The 18631-nt window shown below is 45.1% G+C and overlaps 1 protein-coding gene across 1 annotated transcript; it reads right to left on the bottom strand.

The window, feature by feature from the left end:
* Positions 1 to 4490: 4490 nt before the first annotated feature.
* Positions 4491 to 18350, bottom strand: calcoco1a (calcium binding and coiled-coil domain 1a). The gene is made up of 15 exons (XM_036533533.1): positions 18184 to 18350; positions 14936 to 15102; positions 14351 to 14453; positions 12458 to 12660; positions 11905 to 12117; positions 11549 to 11697; positions 11373 to 11442; positions 11117 to 11272; positions 10517 to 10771; positions 10136 to 10261; positions 9720 to 9782; positions 9300 to 9384; positions 8454 to 8701; positions 7920 to 8011; positions 4491 to 7255 (listed from the first exon to the last, which is right to left on the bottom strand). Exons 2-15 carry the CDS (start codon positions 15065 to 15067, stop codon positions 7228 to 7230), a joined length of 1923 nt encoding a protein of 640 aa, XP_036389426.1. The 5' UTR covers positions 15068 to 15102; positions 18184 to 18350; the 3' UTR covers positions 4491 to 7227.
* Positions 18351 to 18631: the final 281 nt, after the last annotated feature.

Here is an 18631-nt window from a genome sequence, read left to right as displayed (position 1 = left end):
AACATGTTAAAACAATGTGTAAACTCCATATATTATTGTCCTCAAATGTGCATGCATAAATAGTTCTTGGTATCTTTTCATGTTCTGTGTAACATTTATAGGATTCCTTGTCAGATATTGCGACTAGATGCAGACCCTTGAGGCCGAAACCCTGTACTGTTTAACTTCATTAAACACTTTTGTGAGCATTACAACAGTGTGGAGATATGCATCTTTCAATGAAGTCATTGAGGAGTGATTTGTGGACCGCTCCGTTAAGGGACTCCTTTGTGACAGTGTAATGCCTTGTTGCCTTGGGTGCAACAGAAATAGACTTCCTCCCTAACACATAAATAAAAATATGCACAGAGTGCACACACACACACGTACATACTTCCAAATCTCACACTGTGTCCAGGTGAGCTGTGGTCGTTTGGATCTCCGTGTGGGGGTGGAGCATCCAGAATGCAGTGCTTGTCTGTTCATGGACAATTCACTCAGAATGCAATGCTGCGATCGTGACAGTGTGCTGACCCATTCATGCCTCCTTCGCACTGTGTCTAAATACATTTGCGAGGACTTGCTCACAACATTCAAGTTCACGATCTCAGGCGGGAATTAGCTGTCAGTCCTGATGGAAGCGGGTAGCGGCAAAGCTTGCTTGTCCCGCTTTTATGGACATGAGGATGCGTGATCGGGAAACACAGGTGGTCGTCGGCAGTAGGTCGAGATTGTACAATTTTGCAAGCCGTACATGATGAAGAAAACTTGCTGGTTTGCTTACAGCCAAACCTTTTAATTTATCTGGAAACTGAGCCCGGACGAACTAGCTGTTATTCTCTTAAATTTATATACATCTGCAACGCTGTTTTCTACTGTTTACCCTTCGCATATCCCGTCTTTAGGCTACTCTGCACTCTTTTTCAATGACAGCGAAAAACAAAGACAGCTGGCGTATGAGTATAGTTGTGGCCTCCCAGTAGTACCGCCCTTGCGGTCGCTGGAAATATATCAGTCAGTTCTATTTCTGTTACACACGGGGAATGTCCTCCCTCCAGTTACGTGTGCGTGTTGTTCCACAAAAAGACAAATAACATATGTATGGACGAAGCGACAGAGAACACATGAATAAAATTCTCCTTTGTATCTAGCAACGAACTGTTCTGTCATCGAGAGGACTGTGACTTTAAGATAAACGCATCAGTGATTTTTAGCAGGTCAGAAGGCATGCCCCCGCAAGGTCACACGTCAACCGGCACACCTTTCATTTAGCCATCTTAGCCTGCCGCTCATAATGGTAATATATTACAGACATGCCCTACTATCGTGACTAGGCAGGGGAGAGGGGAGTTTTGGAGAAAGAAGAGAGGGGGGAGAGGGAGAGGAAACGTGAAAGTGATGAAGGAGCGGGGAGAGAGAGTGAGTGGTTGCATGTCTGCAGCGTGAGGCAGCACAGGACACCATGTGTCTGTTACGTCATGTGCTTGCGTCACACACAACATTCCAATATTCGGTGTTTGCAGCGCTCACGTTTTTGGGAGAATTTGAGATTGATGACTGATTAAGCTGATGTGAATGCCGAGGAGACTCAAGTAATGCTGGCCCCACACTAGAGGATAATTGGTCCGATTTTGGGTCAGATTCGCCCCTCCCGACGATCGAGGGGGGAAGGGGGGGTGGGGCGTTCCCGTGTCGGGGCTGGTCGGAACCGATTGTCTGCCCAAATGATCTTGTAGTGTGAGGGGTTTACAGACGTAATGTTAGTGTTACCGACTTGATCAGAGTCTTCCCGATTTGGAATCGTAAATATCAAACATTTTTGATATTTACGACTCGAAATCCTGTAATGTGAAAGGAAGAGCGATGGAATCTTGAGCAGAAAGCCGCAATAGCCAATGACAGCGAGCTGACCGGGAAGCGTCACCAACCCAGCAATTGACAGTTAACCTTCGTACAAGCCCAGAGCACAATAATATTAATATGGAACGGCATCTCCAGGGCAGTGGAAGGTCAGAGAATGTATAAAAATGACTACATTTCTAATGATCACAGGTTTCACTCTCCCCTCCACCTGTGTACAAATAACAAATAGCTTGTAGCAGTAGCTTGCATAAGCCCCGTGTGAGACTAACAATAAAACTTTATTTCCAACTCAACTCCAGCTCGCGCTGCAAAATGTATAGCCATGCTGATTCCGTCTTCTCAGCCATGACTTCATCCAGTTTTTTTTTTCTATTTTTTTCGGTGCAAAACAAAGTACACACAAGTGCAACAAGCTGAAGACGCCGGTCTGCCTCCGTGTTGGTTTTGCTCTGAAGCCACGTTTGATCGCAAGTTTCTGTGAGATCCCAAGTCCCTGGAATCGCGTTAAGTCCTGCGTCTTGATTGAATCGTCTGGTGTATGCGCTCTTACGATTAAGATATTAAAAATCGGTCAAATCTGTGGTCTCCCACGTTTTTAAAGTCGGTTAAGATTTGAAAATCCTCTAGTTTGCACCAGGCCTAAGCTGGGCCAATCAGTGACTACCATGGGGTGTGAGTATAGTTTTCATGTTGGAGCACTGGTCTCTGGTCATGAGAGTCATGGGCTGAACGCTTTATTGGGACACTGCTGTTCTACTTTTGGTCAGAGCAGTGGGCCCCTCCTTCCCTCATTTGCTCTGCTAGAAATGGGTAGGCCTATGTTTAGTAAGGGTAACACAACTCATAACTAAACCTTAAGTCCAACTGAATAAGGGTGTTAATTAAACAAACAATAGTAATACAGTCATGCGCTGCTTAACGTCCACGATATGTTCTGTGAAATAGGACGTTATGGGATTTGTACGTCCTGCGAACACCATACTATATACTTAGCAAACCTATATGGACTAGGCTACTATAGCCAAGATACTGTAAACATACAGTATGGTACTGTATTTCAACTAATGTATCTGGTAAAGTACACTGTAATACATGGGTTAAGTTGGTTAATACTTAATACACTGTATCATTATAAGCCTGACAGCGCAATCACTTTATTTCCATGAGACGTGAGATACACGTGTTGCGTGCAGGAAGCACTGCCTTCACTACATCCGGTTACGTCCACTACGTCCCGTTCTGCGATCAGGATTTTTAAAACTTTATTATAACCTTATGGGACTACGGACGCATATGCGAACGGACGTTGTCCGGCTGGACATTAAGCGGCGCATGACTGTAATGCTGCTCTGATGCTGGATAAGGGTGCAGAGCAGCGACAGAGGTTTTTAAGATGCCATACTGAGACTGTGTGGGGAAGAAAGAAGGTCAGGAGAAGGTGAGAGACGTTCGCAAAATGGGAAGGTCATAAATTTTACACCTTCTCTGCAGGGGAAAAGAGGGGAAGAGAACTGGTCTTAAATATTAAAGAGGAAATGAAGGAGAGACTCAGAGAAAGAAAGGAATATTGCCGACAGCCAGAGAGAGACTGTAGAGGGAGAGGAGGGGAGGGGGAATGATTTGACTGGGGGGGTGGGGGAGAGTGATAGCATTCGTGTCTGAGAGTGCAGGTGACAGTGTGCTGGTGACATGGTGCGGTGGCAGTGACCGTGTGCTAGTGGGTGGCGGCGCATTAAGGTAACAGAACGCAGGTGTCACACCTGCGCGGGTGACAGCCCAAGTGACACGGTGTGTGTGAGGTCTGGAGATGGGTGGGTGGCGGGTGGCTGCGCCCTGGCCTCTGGGTCTCCGTGTCTTTTACATTTCTAATTAAAAGCGATAAAGAGTGAGGGAGTCGTCAATCCTGCAGCCATTTCCCAGCTCAGGTTTTACAGGGGGCAGTAAAAGAGGCAGCCCGGCCTCATTGATTTTATAATTAGCTCTGCTCACCCACTGGACTCCATGCTGAGAGAGAGCGGGAGGGGTGTGCAGGGCCAGGGCAGGTGAGGAACGCAAGGAAAAGGAGGACAGGTGAAGAGAGGAGAGAAGGCCACAGAGAAAGAGACAGAGATGGGACAAAAGGGATAAAATTCAAAGAAAATTTCTTTCAAAAGCAGCATGTTTTCTCACAAACAAATCTCCGTAGGTCAGCACACACAACTTCACACAAGTCAAAAAGAAACAATGAGCAACCCCCCCCAAGAAAAGAGACCACTTAGGGACAGCAAATGATACATAGAGACAGGATTTTAATACAGAAACTCACCCTCCACACTATACAGTATTGAACCTTAGAAAATGTATCTTGGGAAAAGAGGAGGTGGGGGTTAACCCTCCCATAATGAAAAAGAAAACATCAAAGAAATCAGGACCCTATTGCAAAGAACAGCCTGCTTAGTACTGAGTTGCAGGACAGTATGTGGTTCCCCCCAGTACAATTCTAAAATAAGATCCTCCCTTGATGGGTTATTTAACACCGTGTTTCCCAACCCTGCTCCTGGAGGCACACTGTCCTGCATATCTTCTATGTATCCTTCCTGCTTGACTAAATCAGGTGTGCTCAGCTAATCAAAAGTGCCACTGATGAGTTCAGTCAGGTAGGTAGAGCAGGGATAGATAGAAGATATGCAGGACGGTGTGCCTTCAGGAGCAGGGTTGGGAAACGCTGATTTAACGGACACTGCATGAAAAAAGGAGTGAACTGAAATACAGCTGATATCCAGCTAAGTGGCATGCAGGTACAATTAAACAGTAAGTTCTCCTAACGCTTAGTAAGTTGATAAATGTCAAGGACTCCATATGGTTGCTAGTTCCTTCTGTGGTGCAATTTTAAAGAACAAAATGTATACAAACATATCATAACTCTTTATACTAATGAATAATATTTATTCATGATAATAAGATAGAATTGAACTCTCAAGATTACTAAGATGACAAGCTTTAGACTTGTGGTGTCTTAAAATGAACTGAATATGCAATGGAATATCGATAATGAAACATACCATGAAATGAGCTGTTTTGCATTTAAAGTACAACTGAAATGTTTTGCAGAAATGTCCATTGCATTAGCTCAAGGGACATTATAGGCATAGTATCAATAAGGAGTGCAGTACACAAAGGTATCGACACTCTGATTTTTTTCTGTTTCTTTCAGTTTGTTGTAATAGCACCAATAATGCTAACCCATGGATTTGATCACACACTGTAAAAAAAACAGGACCGTGAACAATGCGGTCTCTCAACAGTAACTAGGAGAAGTTTGAATTCAACAGACCAGTCAGACCGCCTTGTAAGCTCGTTTTGGTATTGTCTCCGCAACAGAGGACAGAGGTCATGTTGCTACTAGCTTCGACATGGAAAATAAAGTCAACACTCAAAGTAATATTTTTGAACACAAAGAAATCAAATATATTGAATATACCTAACATAGTAACGATGCAGCTACAACTGCAGATGCAGCAAGACTATGACAATTACTGTGGGAACTGCGAGTAAATTCTTTATGTGCAATATCCAAGATTTTACACACAAGTATTTTCTAGCAGTAAAAATGGGTGCAAAGCAATTTCAATGTCAAATCAGCCAAGTCATAATGTAAGTGCCTATAATAAATGGTAGCTAAAAACAGACCTCCTCAAAATCGAGTAACGAGCCCGATTCCAGCCATGACATACTTATGTTTTGCTCATACATTCACACCATTTTCAGTTCATATATACCACTCATTCCTGGCTTCTATGATGCTTTTACTCAATATATTTACAGTATCTTGTTAAACCATGTCAGTCATATGTATTTTCTAGTAGTGCTAGTCACGTCTTGAACTCTTAATTCACACCTCCTTTTCATTCTCTGCCTTCTCTTGAAACTTCATTAGTTTAGCTCTGACCTGTTGAACCCTTTGGACTCGTCTTCTCCAGCAGGACACAAATTTTGGAACAGCTTCGTTTAGAACTTTCCTGCTGGCCATGTTACATCTAGTCCACTGCCCTCAGGAAAAAAAGTACATTTCAAAATATTTTTTTGCCAATGCAGTGTATTCACAATTATATTATTTACAAATAGGATTTTCCCCATTGAATTCCCCCATCAAACTCTATCTGCCAGGCAGCCATTGTCAAAGTTTGTCACAGAAATCTTAAGATTCCAATCTGGTTTACTTTCAAACAGGCTGATTTCTATCCTGCTCTGTAACCTAGAATGCGCAATGTTGCTGACAGCCTGTGACCCACTGTCCATACCTGTTCATGTTGCCATCAGAGCAGTAAAGTTTCTGTATTGAAATTAGACATGCAATAAGACATGGTTTAACCATCCTGTGCAACATATTGAAAAAGCACAGAACAGAAAGAGGAGTTTGCAGCAGGATGGGAGAGTAAGGCTTCATGAGCTCCAGAATGGATCAGGCTATTATGCATCATCAGTGACTTGCTGGTTTGAACTATAGTTTTGCCAATCATTTTTGTATTGTATTTTTATGCAGAATACAAGTCTTGAGACACAGGACCATATGTGAGATCTATCCCTTATGGAGTTTGTGATGCCTTACCCTCCTGTTGCTGGCTTGAAGTGCCCCTGTCCTCTCTCTCTGCTTCCAAAATCAGTTCCAATGTCATCCTGACATTCTGCATTCATCTGGTCCTTGCTAACTTTCAACTGCAACCACGATTTTGCCCCTTTTTGGTTGGTTCTCAGACTTAAACCTCCCTCATAGCTTTCCTGTGATTAAAAACTAGATTTAAAATCAAACAGCTGAATAAACAACAAATGACATTAAAGGATTATATAATAAAATGTGCACATAAAAAAAACATTAAAAATTTAACTTCCAAACAAATGAACTCGTGAAAATGACCATAACCATGACTTATTGCAATTACTCGAATGGAGTTATCTGTAACACTAGGTGTTGGCTGCTAGCCGTGAGGATTAAAATTTAAAAGCCAGTGAAAACATTATTGGAATGGGAGACACACTACGGCATGCGCGCGCAGGCGCACGCACACACACACTCTTGCTGGAAAAAATGAATATGCGCAATCTGTCAGTTTGTCTTTCCCTAAACATACACCCATATTTGATGTCTGATGTGTATGTCATGTCTGTGATGATATATTACAGTGATTTATGCAGAAAAAAACTGTGGTTTATGTGTGTGGCAATGAGAACCTCTGCCTGCTCTTAGAGCCTCATAGATTATGTACTGAATGTGTAAAAATTAATTGTGCTGTTACCACACGTATGTAAGTTTTAAGTATGCATATAAGAATGTAACAGACAAAATCCTGGTAACACTCCATCGCCTCCTGCTGGTGACCTCTGGTAGTGCTCTGCCACTGCTCTCCTTTACCATGGCGGAGAGTCAATCAGCTCACTGCAGGAGAGAAAAAGAGAGAAGGGCAGAGTAAGGTTAACATACTTGGGCATAAGACCATGGAGGTGAGTAGAAGGAGGTGTGGAGGGGAATAAAGACAGTATTAAAGAGAGAAGACAGTTGGTGAGAAGAGTGTCATTTTGTTCTCTTTCTTTTACTAATGGGTTTTACTATTAATTTTGTTTTAGTCTGGAATAAGAAGACAGGGGCTGGTCATATATGCTCATACCCTAATTTGCTTTGCAAACATTTGATAACTCCAGTCACATTACTAGTGATAAGCCTTGGAATCCTCTGTGTGTGTGTGTGGGAGAGACAGAAAGATAGAAGCAGAAGTGGGGAGAGAGAGAGAGCGAGAGAGTGTGATGTGGGTGAAGGGAGAGTGGGGGAGAGAGAAGAGCAGCTTTAATGACGCTGAAAATTGGTGGTGCGCCCGGCGGTAAATCACGGCAGCAGCTTTTTCTCATCTTATCTGCTCCCCTCGACTCCCGTCTCCTCACTCGCTGCTCTCACAAGCCCTCTCTGTCTCCCCTGTCATCACCTCTGGGGAGTCACGTCTCTTGTCGTTTTTGCGAGTCGATGTTGAAACGCTCCACCTGCACCTGCCATTACCGTGGGGTCACAGTGGAGGGGCGGGGGAGGGGGTGGGGGTTTGGGTGCATACCTCAGGACGATGTCCTTGCGCTCCGGCAGTAGCAGGGCCGTCTCTTCCCCAGAGCTCTGACCGCCTGACAGCGGGCTCTCCTGTTCCTCCTCCTCCTCATTTGAAGATGACGAGGGCGGCACAGACATGCAGCGCAGACAAACGATACAAAGTGCAGACAGACATGGCACATACACACAGCACGCACAGTACAGACACAAAAAACACACGCAGTATGGACACACAGAACAGAAGCAAGCAGTACATATAGGCAAAATAGAAAAACAGTACAAACATAAGCGTCCATCAGAGACCAAGGACCACCATATTATCCACAGAATCCACAGATGAGTGAAGCATATGTGTGTGTGTGTGTCTGTGTGCGTGTGTGTATGTGTGTTGTTCATTCAACTTGCTGAAAGTTGCTCTGGAAAAGAGCATCTGCTAAATGAATGTGATGTAGTGTGTGTGTGTGTGTGTGTGTGTGTGTGTGTGTGTGTGTGTGTGTGTGTGTGTGTGTGTGTGTGTGTACCTACTTGCAAGCATGTCTCTTACCGACTCTGAGCTGTGCGTCAGTGTGCTACTCCCCGGCTGCCTCGGAGAGGAGAGAGGGGCGGGCTGGCTGATGACCACTCCCCCCCGGGACAGCTCCCGTGGCGACGGTGGGGGAGTGGCCAGCAGCAGGGTCTCGGGGTGGGGGGGATCACACAGGCTGTAGGCCCCCGGGGGCCTGGCAGCACGCGGAGGCTGCAGTGCCTCAGGGTTCTCATCCTCGGAGTCAGACAGGGGGCTGTCAGGACGGCCTGCGGACACACAAACAGCCACCACTCACAACACCTTACAGTTAGTATTTAACATGTGCATCTAAAGTACCTCCATTTTCTGGAGAAGGTCAGAAAATGTCTGAATGTAAACCAAAGGGAACTGATCTGGATGTATGAAGGACACACAGAGGCGAAGGCTCTTTGTGAAAGGGAACCTTCACCTGTCCCCAAAAACTATTTAATTGTTAATTGTTTAAATGTTTAAGGATCTCGACTTTCAGTGTTCATTCCTGTCTGTAATCACGGTCATTTCACACCAAATACACCAGTTAATTGTTTAATTTTTACTTGTCGGTTTGTGATCTTCTGTGTGTAAGCCAGCCATTGGTTAACGAGTCTCACTTTGACTGTAATCAAACCTGTTTGCAATAGAGGTGTGAAACTACAGTGCAAGGAGACTGAGTTGGTTTGGCTGTGTACGCAAGGCTGATTCCTTTTTGTTTGTGGATTTTAAAAATAAATTACCGTCTTTGTAAGTTTAGCGAGAAGCGTGAGCCTGCCTCTCCACACTCTTACAGAGCTGATTTTTGAATGAGTAGTATTTTGAGGGTTATTTGCTCGTATCAGGGCCACTCACTGGAGGAGAACGCTGCCTCACTCCACCTGGCATCCGCCACCGCCTCAAGCCTCTGCTCCAGCTGCCGCATGTACTGCATCAGCTCCTGCATGCGCGCACACAGACACACACACACACACGCGCGTACACGTACGCACACACACACACACACACACACACACGCACACGCACGCACGCACACACACGTACACACAGCACAAAAATACTCATGAGAATTTATAATGCAGTACAAAGCATTAAACAAGTTACTCTACTGCAGCATACCCACAGCATAATTCAGTATAGCTAAATTAGCACAGTACAGCTCATTACAGCACAGTATTGTTCAGTGTAACTCAGTAAAGCTCAGTAAAACACAGTAAAGCTCATTGAAGCACAGTGGAGTTCCCATTGAAGCGGATGCTAGAGGTGTGAACCTGCCTCTTTCACCAGCAGCAGCTGCTCCTTCTCCTTCTGTGCCACTCTCAGACAGGCCTTCAGCTCCTGCAGCTCCCTGCGTGCCTCGCTCATCTGCACCTGCAGGGGGCAGTGTTCACCAAAATCAGAAACGCACCAGCAAAAACTGCAGAAAGTTTTGATCTTAAAATGGCACTGAAAAATGTATAAGTATGTGTGTTTGTGCACAAGTGTGTGACATAAGCAGAGTACATTTGAAAATACAGATACTCTAGGAATATCTGTTAGTGTATGTTGGGAGTGGTTGTGTGGATTTGTATGGAGCTGTGTGTGATTGGCTTGCAGTTGTATGACGTGGTGAATGGTTATGTGGAATTGTATGGGGTTGTGCACGGTTTGGTTGTGGTTGTATGAGGTTGTGAGTGGTTGTGCAAGTTTACCCGGTTACAGTCTTTCTCTCTTCCCAGCTCCACCTCCACCTTCTCTCTCTCCATCCTTTCCTCCTGCAGCCACTCCTCCTTCTGCTGCACCTCTCCACTGAGCTTCTCCACCCGCTCTCTCTCCATCTGGGGGGGTGCAGGAAGCAATGTTCCACAGAGCAAATAATTAATCAGTACTGGTCATGCTTCCAGTCTGAACAGGTCTATACCAAGGTCAGTGGTCAGTGTCCTGGCTTAAGTCAGTCAATCAGTGATCACTGCCTGGGCTCAGTCAGTCGATCAGTGGTCAGTGTCCCAGCTCAGTCAGTCCGTCAATAGTAGATGACCAGGCTCAGTCAGTCAGTGACTGGTTGGAGCCCTGACACAGTTCTCCTGGTGTACCTCGGCAGTGTGCTGCAGGGCCTCTCTCTCCTGCGCCCAGCTGGCCCGGCCCTCCCTCAGCGCCAGGCTGGCGTCGGCGAGCTGCAGGGTGAGCTGGGCGGCCTGCATGCGGGCCTGGTGCAGCTCTGTCTGGCCTCGGTCCCGCTGGGCGGCCAGCACGCTCAGCTCCCCCTTCAGCCCCTCCACAGTGCGCTCGCTGGCGGCCAGGCGCTCCTGAACGCTGCGCAGCTCCGTCACCGTGGCCTCGTTCTCCGCCTGAGAGGAACACACACACCGTTTACGTGACCTTTACAAGCGGCTGTGATAAATGGATGGTACTACAAGTCCATGCAAACATTCTCCCTGGGGTTAACCTCGTTTTGCTTGTGTGTATTCTATCTTGTTTTCTTCCATCTCTTTCCTCTCCCCCTTTCTTCTATCTCTCCTTCTTTCCTTCTTCCCTCTCCCTCACTCTCTTTCCTCTCTCTTTCTCCTTCTCTCTCCCACCTCTCCCTCTCTGTCTTCTTTCCCTTCTCTTCCCCCCCTCTTTCTTACCCTCTCTCCTCTTTCTCCTGCTCTCTTCTCTTTCCTCCCTCTCGCTCTCTCTCTTCTCTCTCTCACCTCTTTCCTCTGTGCAGCATTGAGTCTGTGCGTCAGGGTGGTAATGGAGTCCTTCAGTTGTAGGATGTGTGTGTCTCTCTGGGCCAGACAGCTCCTCAGGCTCTGGAACTCGGCTGAGAGACCCCGGAGCTCCTCCTCCGTCTGCTCCAGCTTACACTGAACGGGAGAGGGACCAACACGTGCGTGAGGCTGCGACTGAAGCGCAAGTGGGCTCAGAGCACAATAGACGCAGTCTGGGGCAGGGGAGCCAGTGTACCTGCAGCCTCTTCCTCTCGTTTTCATCATCCCTCCTTTGAGCTGTCATCTTTTTAATCCTCTCCTTCATCCTGAAGACAGGCAGGCAGACAGACAAGCAGACTAAGCTAGTAACTACTGTGGTGAGAGAACAGACTTTGCCACATTGAGAAAATACAGACAGAGACAGGGTCCCACCTCTCCAACTCGGTCTCCTTCTCCAGCCCCCTGTGTGTCAGGGCCTTGATGTCATCTTCCAGCTCTTTGATTCGCTTCTGGCTCTCTGCCCTCTCAGCCAGTAGCCCTTCCTTCTCCTCAGCCACTGCCTCCTGAGACGACTGCACTTCCTGTGAGTGGGGACAGGAAGAGATGATGCAGCGTTACCACGCTCAGGGATAAAACTCTTCCAGAATGAGTTCTCATAACTGCCATGCCATGTTCACACTACAGGGAATTCAGGTGTTGCAACCAGTTTAACCTCAACGAGCCTCACCCTCACACACATATATATACATATAGATGCCAAATGGCTGCATGTGCGCCAAGTCTCGTACCTGTTGCTTCTTCTCCATCTCCTCCATCCTCTCTCTGTTGCGCCTCAGTTTCTCCTTCAGTTCCCTGATGTCCTCCTCCAGCTCCTTCCTGGCTCTGTCCCACTCCCTCTTGGCCCACTCCCTGGTCTTCCTTTCCCTCTCGCTCTCTCTCTCTGCCGCCTCTCGGGCGTGCAGCAGCTCTGCCCTCTCCTGCAGGCACTCCTCCAGGCGGCTCTGCTCCGGAGGGAGGGAGGGAGGGAGGGAGGGACAGAAAGACACAGGGACGAATGACAACCCATCTGAGACCCATCCACGCGTGAAATTAATGGTAGAGAAATTCCCCACATAATTTTTACATATACATTTTTAAAATCAAATCCTGCATTTCGGTCACATTCCTCCCTCTCTTTATTCTTATTTTACAGCCACCAATATACATATACTTTCTCTTTTTTGGCGCAACAGAAAATACACTCCACATTTTAACATTGTGTTGTCATCTCTTCTCACCTCCACCAGCACAGCCTCCCCCACCCCCATGAATCGCCCCTCCGGTCCCCCTCTCCGTTCCCACCTGCAGTAGCTCCGCCCTAGGGACCACCAGCAGCAGGTCCTCCCCTTCCTCTGCTCCATGCTCCCCCTCTTCCAGGGTCACCAGGTCCTCCAGCGGTTTGGGGGCGCAGAAGGTGAAGGGGGAGCTGCGGGCGCACACGGCCCCCTTGCCATCCACGTAGACAAACTGGTACGCCTCTGCGCCAGGTTTGGGCAGGTAGGAGGCTGGAGGACATTGGGGGGGGTGCTCTGAATAATCACTCATGTCCCAACAGGGAGGGGGACCGGAACATACCAGCAGTGAGGATGCAGACAGTGAGGGTACAGTGACACCAGAATGCAAATGCACGGCTCCGCCCTCCCCCTATTCACGCCAAAAATGGATTGTTCCCTCCAGCATCAATGATTAATGGGTTCAATACCCAGGTGAGGCACCACTGTTGTACCCTTGCGGAAGTTATTCCACCTCTAACGCATCCAATGGGAGTTGTTTACAAGTCACATAATGCACATTTTATCATCAATATTTTATGTATATAAACCAGTCATAGTACACTATACCAGGCTGTCTATCTTATATACGTGCGTGTGATGTGTGTGTGTGTATATACACACACACACACACACACATATATATATATATACATATTATATATATATATACGCTCACATACTCACTCACACATATGTAGATAATAGCCTTCTGTTTGAGTCAGCAGTAAACATTAACGGTCATGGTTATAGCTGCAATATTCATCCTCTCACAACACGTTTAATCGTCTCTGATTAATGCTTACAGGACTCCTGTCTTCATAGTCTTCTAGTCCTTAACTGAGAAATTGCACGTGTGCACCTCTGTGAGCTGGAGTGTCATTAATTTGACGATGTGCTAGAGACTTCTCTCTCAGTGTCACGTTAGCCGTTGCGCACGGCCGGTCAATAGGATCAATCACCTAGGGCTGATACAAAGACTGAGACAGGCCTGCGTTTGCTCTGCATAATCCATTCTCCCTCTATGCGTCGTTATCGTCTTCCTCTTCATTACTCAGCGTCCCTCCGGCCCAAGCCGAGTCAGTGCTGAACAAAGACCTCGGCCTGCGGTCTTTTCAGCCCACAATCTGATAATCCGCCAAAGGAAGCTCTCTTCTTTCCTTTGAAATCTATTTTAATGGCCACTAGTGCTTTATGATCTTCTCTCCCGGCAGACTATGCTTCTCTTACAGTGTGTAAAATTAAACAATCTGCCCATTGTCACAGCTCTACAAGTGCATCCACAAAGCACAGATATCACAGAGCTGGTGATGTTCAATTAGCGGCAGTGGGGCGGCAGTGTAGCATAGTGGATAAGGAGCAGGACTCGTAACCAAAAGGTTGCTGATTCGATCCCCCCTGGGACACTGCTGCTGTACCCTTGGGCAAGGTACTTAACCCACAATTGCCTCAGTAAATATCCAGCTGTATAAATGGATAACTTTGGATGCTTTGGATAAAAGCGTCTGCCAAATGAATAAATGTAAATGTAAATTAGCGGGTGGTGTTCCTTCCTAGCTCCTGCAAGCCTTCCACGCCAACAGGTGACTTGCACTGTTTTTTCCTGAAAAACTCAAACGCTGCTTTTACTGCGTGGCTTTTTGCTTTCTTCATAGTTGCCCAGCTTGTTGCAATTTCTGTCCTGTCACTTTGCAATTTCTGCCCTATCAGTGTAGGAACCTGTTCAATAGCCTCAAAGACCAATCCACAGATCATTTTAAAAAAAAAAGCATGAGCTGCACAATAGCGGTGTGGAAGTTTAACATTACAACCACGGCTATCATCAATGAATCACTACAACCGATTTTGATTATGGAAACACATTACAGATCATTTCCAGTGGACCAAAGTACAGAGAGATGGGATAAGGATGGGGCTAATGTACCTTGAAAGTGCACGCAGCAGTTGGCGTTGGTTCCCTCTTGGTAACCTGCAGGAACAAGGGCCCACACAAAGGTGTGGTAGTTCCTTACAGACGTCCAGCCCATCTAAGACAGAGTAGGACAAGGCGAGAAACAAGAGGGTGGAGACAGGTTTTAGGGGACAGGTTTTACTATGTATACTAAGGCAGGTTCGATTTTACTTTTTCAGTAATGACCATTTACTTTCTGGAAGTCTGACACTGACATCACAGACAGCCATCTTTTGAGGCTCAAAGATGTTGCTAACCTCCTGCAGAATAAGTGTGCTAACCAGAATTTCCCAGAAACCCGTTTTTGACTTACTTAAATTTTTCAATGCCATAACTATCATAAAGAATGGGATATAATAGCACTGACAAAAATAATTAAATGGCAGAAGCAAATGACTACCTGCAAGGTGTAACAGCTTCAGCACCACTAATATCCCCCTCTAAAAAACAACAATGTAGATTTATGATTCTTTTCCATAATTTGGCTCCCACTAGTGACTCGGCTCCTAAATTGTGCTCAGGGAAATAACTGGTCACTGTTGAATAGCCCCAAATTACCTTAAACAGTCCAATCCAGTCGTTGCTAGCCCAGCTGTGTTGTGCGCTAAGGCTGTAATGGCATTCCACTCGGCTCTGGGGGAAGTAGCTCCGCCCCACATTCCGAAACTCTACATTCCCTGCCTTTTCCATGGTGACGAAGCAGACACACCCACTTGCGCCTTGAGCTAACAGGGGAAGAGAAAAGGCTAGAAGTCATCGAGTTGGTCAAGGGACTTTGCCACTGTGTTGTATTTTTTGTGTCTTTCTCTGTGCTTTCCCTGAACAAACCCCTGCCCACTTTAAAAATGAATTCTCTCCAGTCTTGACAGTTGTCAGCTGAAAAGAACAGGCATTACTCTAGTAATTTTTATTATAGTTACTTCAATTCACAATTCATACATCTCTGTAAAGGATAATGCAAAGCATATTTAACTATATTCCCATTACCATAACAACATTTTACCAACACTGAAAAAAAAGTCTTCCTCTTCATCCAGAGCAAGTTGCCAGGTAGAATACAATGGTAAACTACTGCACTTTCTATGCACAACTATACATTTATAGGTCAAGTGAAAGCTGCTGACATTTTGTTCCCGAAAAAATTGGATAGCATCTTCCAAATGATGTGCAGCTTAAGACTTGCCTGTGCTTTAACTTTAATAAATAAATAAATATCTAAAAGAGACCTAAGGTGCAGACTATTAGAGACACTGTCTACATTTATTTGATATCCATTGTATATGTCAATAATCTTAATAACAGTTCCCGTGTACATGTATATTAATAGCTAGGCTGTAACTGTAATGCACACTCCTGGAACGAAACACTCGATTGGAACTGTTAAGTTGTTTTCTTTTATGTTTTCGTACCAAGCATCTTCTTCATACAAGTAACATTTTCATATCAAAGAGGTATATTCAGTAGCGATGGGAAAATGAGGCTTCATGAACCCTGTGATGAGTCACTCTACCATACCTTCCCAAGTGCTAACTCAACCAATCAAAAAACTTTGTTTCATAACACTGTGCAGACAGTCAATAATCCATAGCACATTAGCTCCACCTACTTTGCAGTACATGAAGGCTCACTGTCCAGTCACACAAGTTTAGAGGATTTTGGCTTGCATACATAGGCTAGTGCATAGTTTGCCATCCATATGGAGTAACAAACAGTAAAATACAAACAATACTGTGAGAGAATAATGGCAAATGCTTTAATGTAAAGGTAGATCTACTGTGAAGTCATAACCTCTAAACAAGAGCTAGCTTAGATAGTGGATATAGGCATGACAGTAATCCTCAGACATTCTGCTCTGAGAGGCAGGCTGTGTGGAAAACTTTGATTCATGCTGCAATGACCTCATTAACGTTTATAAATAGTTCAACTCATGTCCCAGCATATGTGGAAGAGAGCTGGATTCATGTGATGATCACATTCAAATAATCCACTGTCACAACCATTTTGGGAGGCAACGTCAAAATATGCAGAAATTCACAGTACTGCTGAACAACAGAAAAACAGATGGCATGTCCTATACAGTCATCACTGTTTAGCATATTTCCCATTTTATGAGGAATGAACACAAACTGAGTATTCGTGACATAACCTGCAAGGCTACAAAATGACAACATATATTCATTATTCTGGGACTATTCAACTGTAGGCTATAACATAATTAATCAACTCTCACCCTTTATGCCAACTATTGTAAAATCTTTCAACAGGCAAAAACAAAACACTTTTGTGTCATGAATAAAAAATTTCAGAAGCATGAAATAACCAGATTTAATTCCATGTCTTTTCCAAATCATTCCCTCCAATTGTATGATAGAACACCTCTGGTCAGTCATTCTTTTGCCTTAGTCAGAAAGGCAGAGCACAGATCTAGCCGATGTCACCGACTCATGTTAAAGTTAGGGTCAATTAAAGCGTTTGACCATGGGCAAAACAAATACAAGGTACTTTCTGTCTTACAAAAACAACAAGTAACCATTATGCAGCTAAATTCTGAGAAAAGAATAACCGTTGTTTTAAACTTGTGTCACAACTGGTTGGAAGCTTTAGAGGTTGAATTGAAGAGGACCTTACAGCAAATAAATGTCATTAGAAATGAATCGAATCAGTTCTTTTGAATTACATGAAACTGGATGAAAGGAATATTAAAGCTTGGACGTCATTAGGCTGGACGCAATGAGAGTGAAAATGCTGTGAAACAAATCAGAGATACAGAAAGGCGAACAGAGAGGACAAACTGTGCACACGCTCTCAGCTATGTTCGCGTGCAAATACCGCACCATAACAGAAAGATGCGCAGAGAGTTGGTTTCCGAGGCGTCCGGCGACACGACAGGGAAAAGGGGGGCGTGTAATTGGAGGAGATCTGTTTAGTGAAGCCTCACGGTCACTGAGCCATATGACAGGACGAAGAATGTTTGCCATAAATACATCATAACAACATATCATATCATCGACACCACTAACAACAATTTCAGAGCAACAAACCGCTACTGTACACCACCTGTCACATGTCACTACAAGTTCCTCTGCTTGCTCATAGGCATAGGTTTAGCAGAGGCGCCGCACATGTCCACTAATTCTGATACCTTATGGATGGGCTGTGACACCAAAGATTTGACACCCATATCGATACAGAACTGGTGGATATGCGCAACCCAGGGGACCACTTTACAGTGTGTTCCTGCATCACATCGTCTGTGAGATTATCTTTTAGCCATTTAGCTAGCTAATGCAAACGATCCAGTTAGCTAAAACAGCACAAGGCCGATCAAAGTACAGGTCACCAAAGTAACAAAATAACGCATTTTTTATTTCAAGTAATAAGATGATTTTGGAACTGTGCTTTGTAACTCTAGATAAGATTGTTAGTTGGCCATGATGTTTGCAACAAAGGTAGCTATTATCAATTAGCCAGCTAGCATTATGAAAAGCAGTTCATTCCAGTTGATTATCTAGGCCTATGGCGTGCGCTTGCAGCATTGTTAGCCTGCTAGCTAGACGAACAGTTTATATTTGCTACTCAACAGCAAACTACAGTTATCATCCTAGCTAAGAGTCAGAGTTAAGAAGCTGCTATCTAGTTTGCTAGCCGCTGTGTAACTACTGCATCTGTCTCCAAGACAAACACTGCGCACTGGCTACCAAAACACGCCACAAAGCAAGCTAGCCATGCTAAGTTGCAGAAGACATTTTTTTTCTCACGAAAAAAGGCTCAGACGAACTGTTCACCAAAGTCAACGAAACACCCACCTTGCGTTGTTCGCAGCTTATTGAGTGATCGAAACGGTCAGATGGACTTGCAGTCCATCTATTTCGAAAGGCTATAAAAGAAAACGACACGCAGTGTCAACTTTCCTCTGATTCAATGTGACAGTCTTTCCACTAACCTACAACAATAACAAAAACACACTGACATGACAGCGTGTTGGGTTTCTCTGAATCATGGGACTTGGTGTTCTTAGACGGCAAGCACAAATACCGGATATGGGTATGTACAACTACAAATCCCAACTGTAGGAAAGACGCATCTGCCACCATGGGACACGTTGCGGCTAGCGTATAAGGTTACGTTAAAGGATGGCGCATTCAGTCGAGTGTCTTTTCTCTTAGACCTGTATGCGCAATATTCTGTAATATATCTAGCCGTTCCTTGCGATACATTTTGGCCAATACTACAAATATGCGCATTAGCCGCGGA

This window comes from Megalops cyprinoides, chromosome 7, assembly GCF_013368585.1.
Source record: "Megalops cyprinoides isolate fMegCyp1 chromosome 7, fMegCyp1.pri, whole genome shotgun sequence".
NCBI lineage: Eukaryota > Metazoa > Chordata > Actinopteri > Elopiformes > Megalopidae > Megalops > Megalops cyprinoides.
This window is presented reverse-complemented; position numbering and strand designations above follow the sequence as displayed.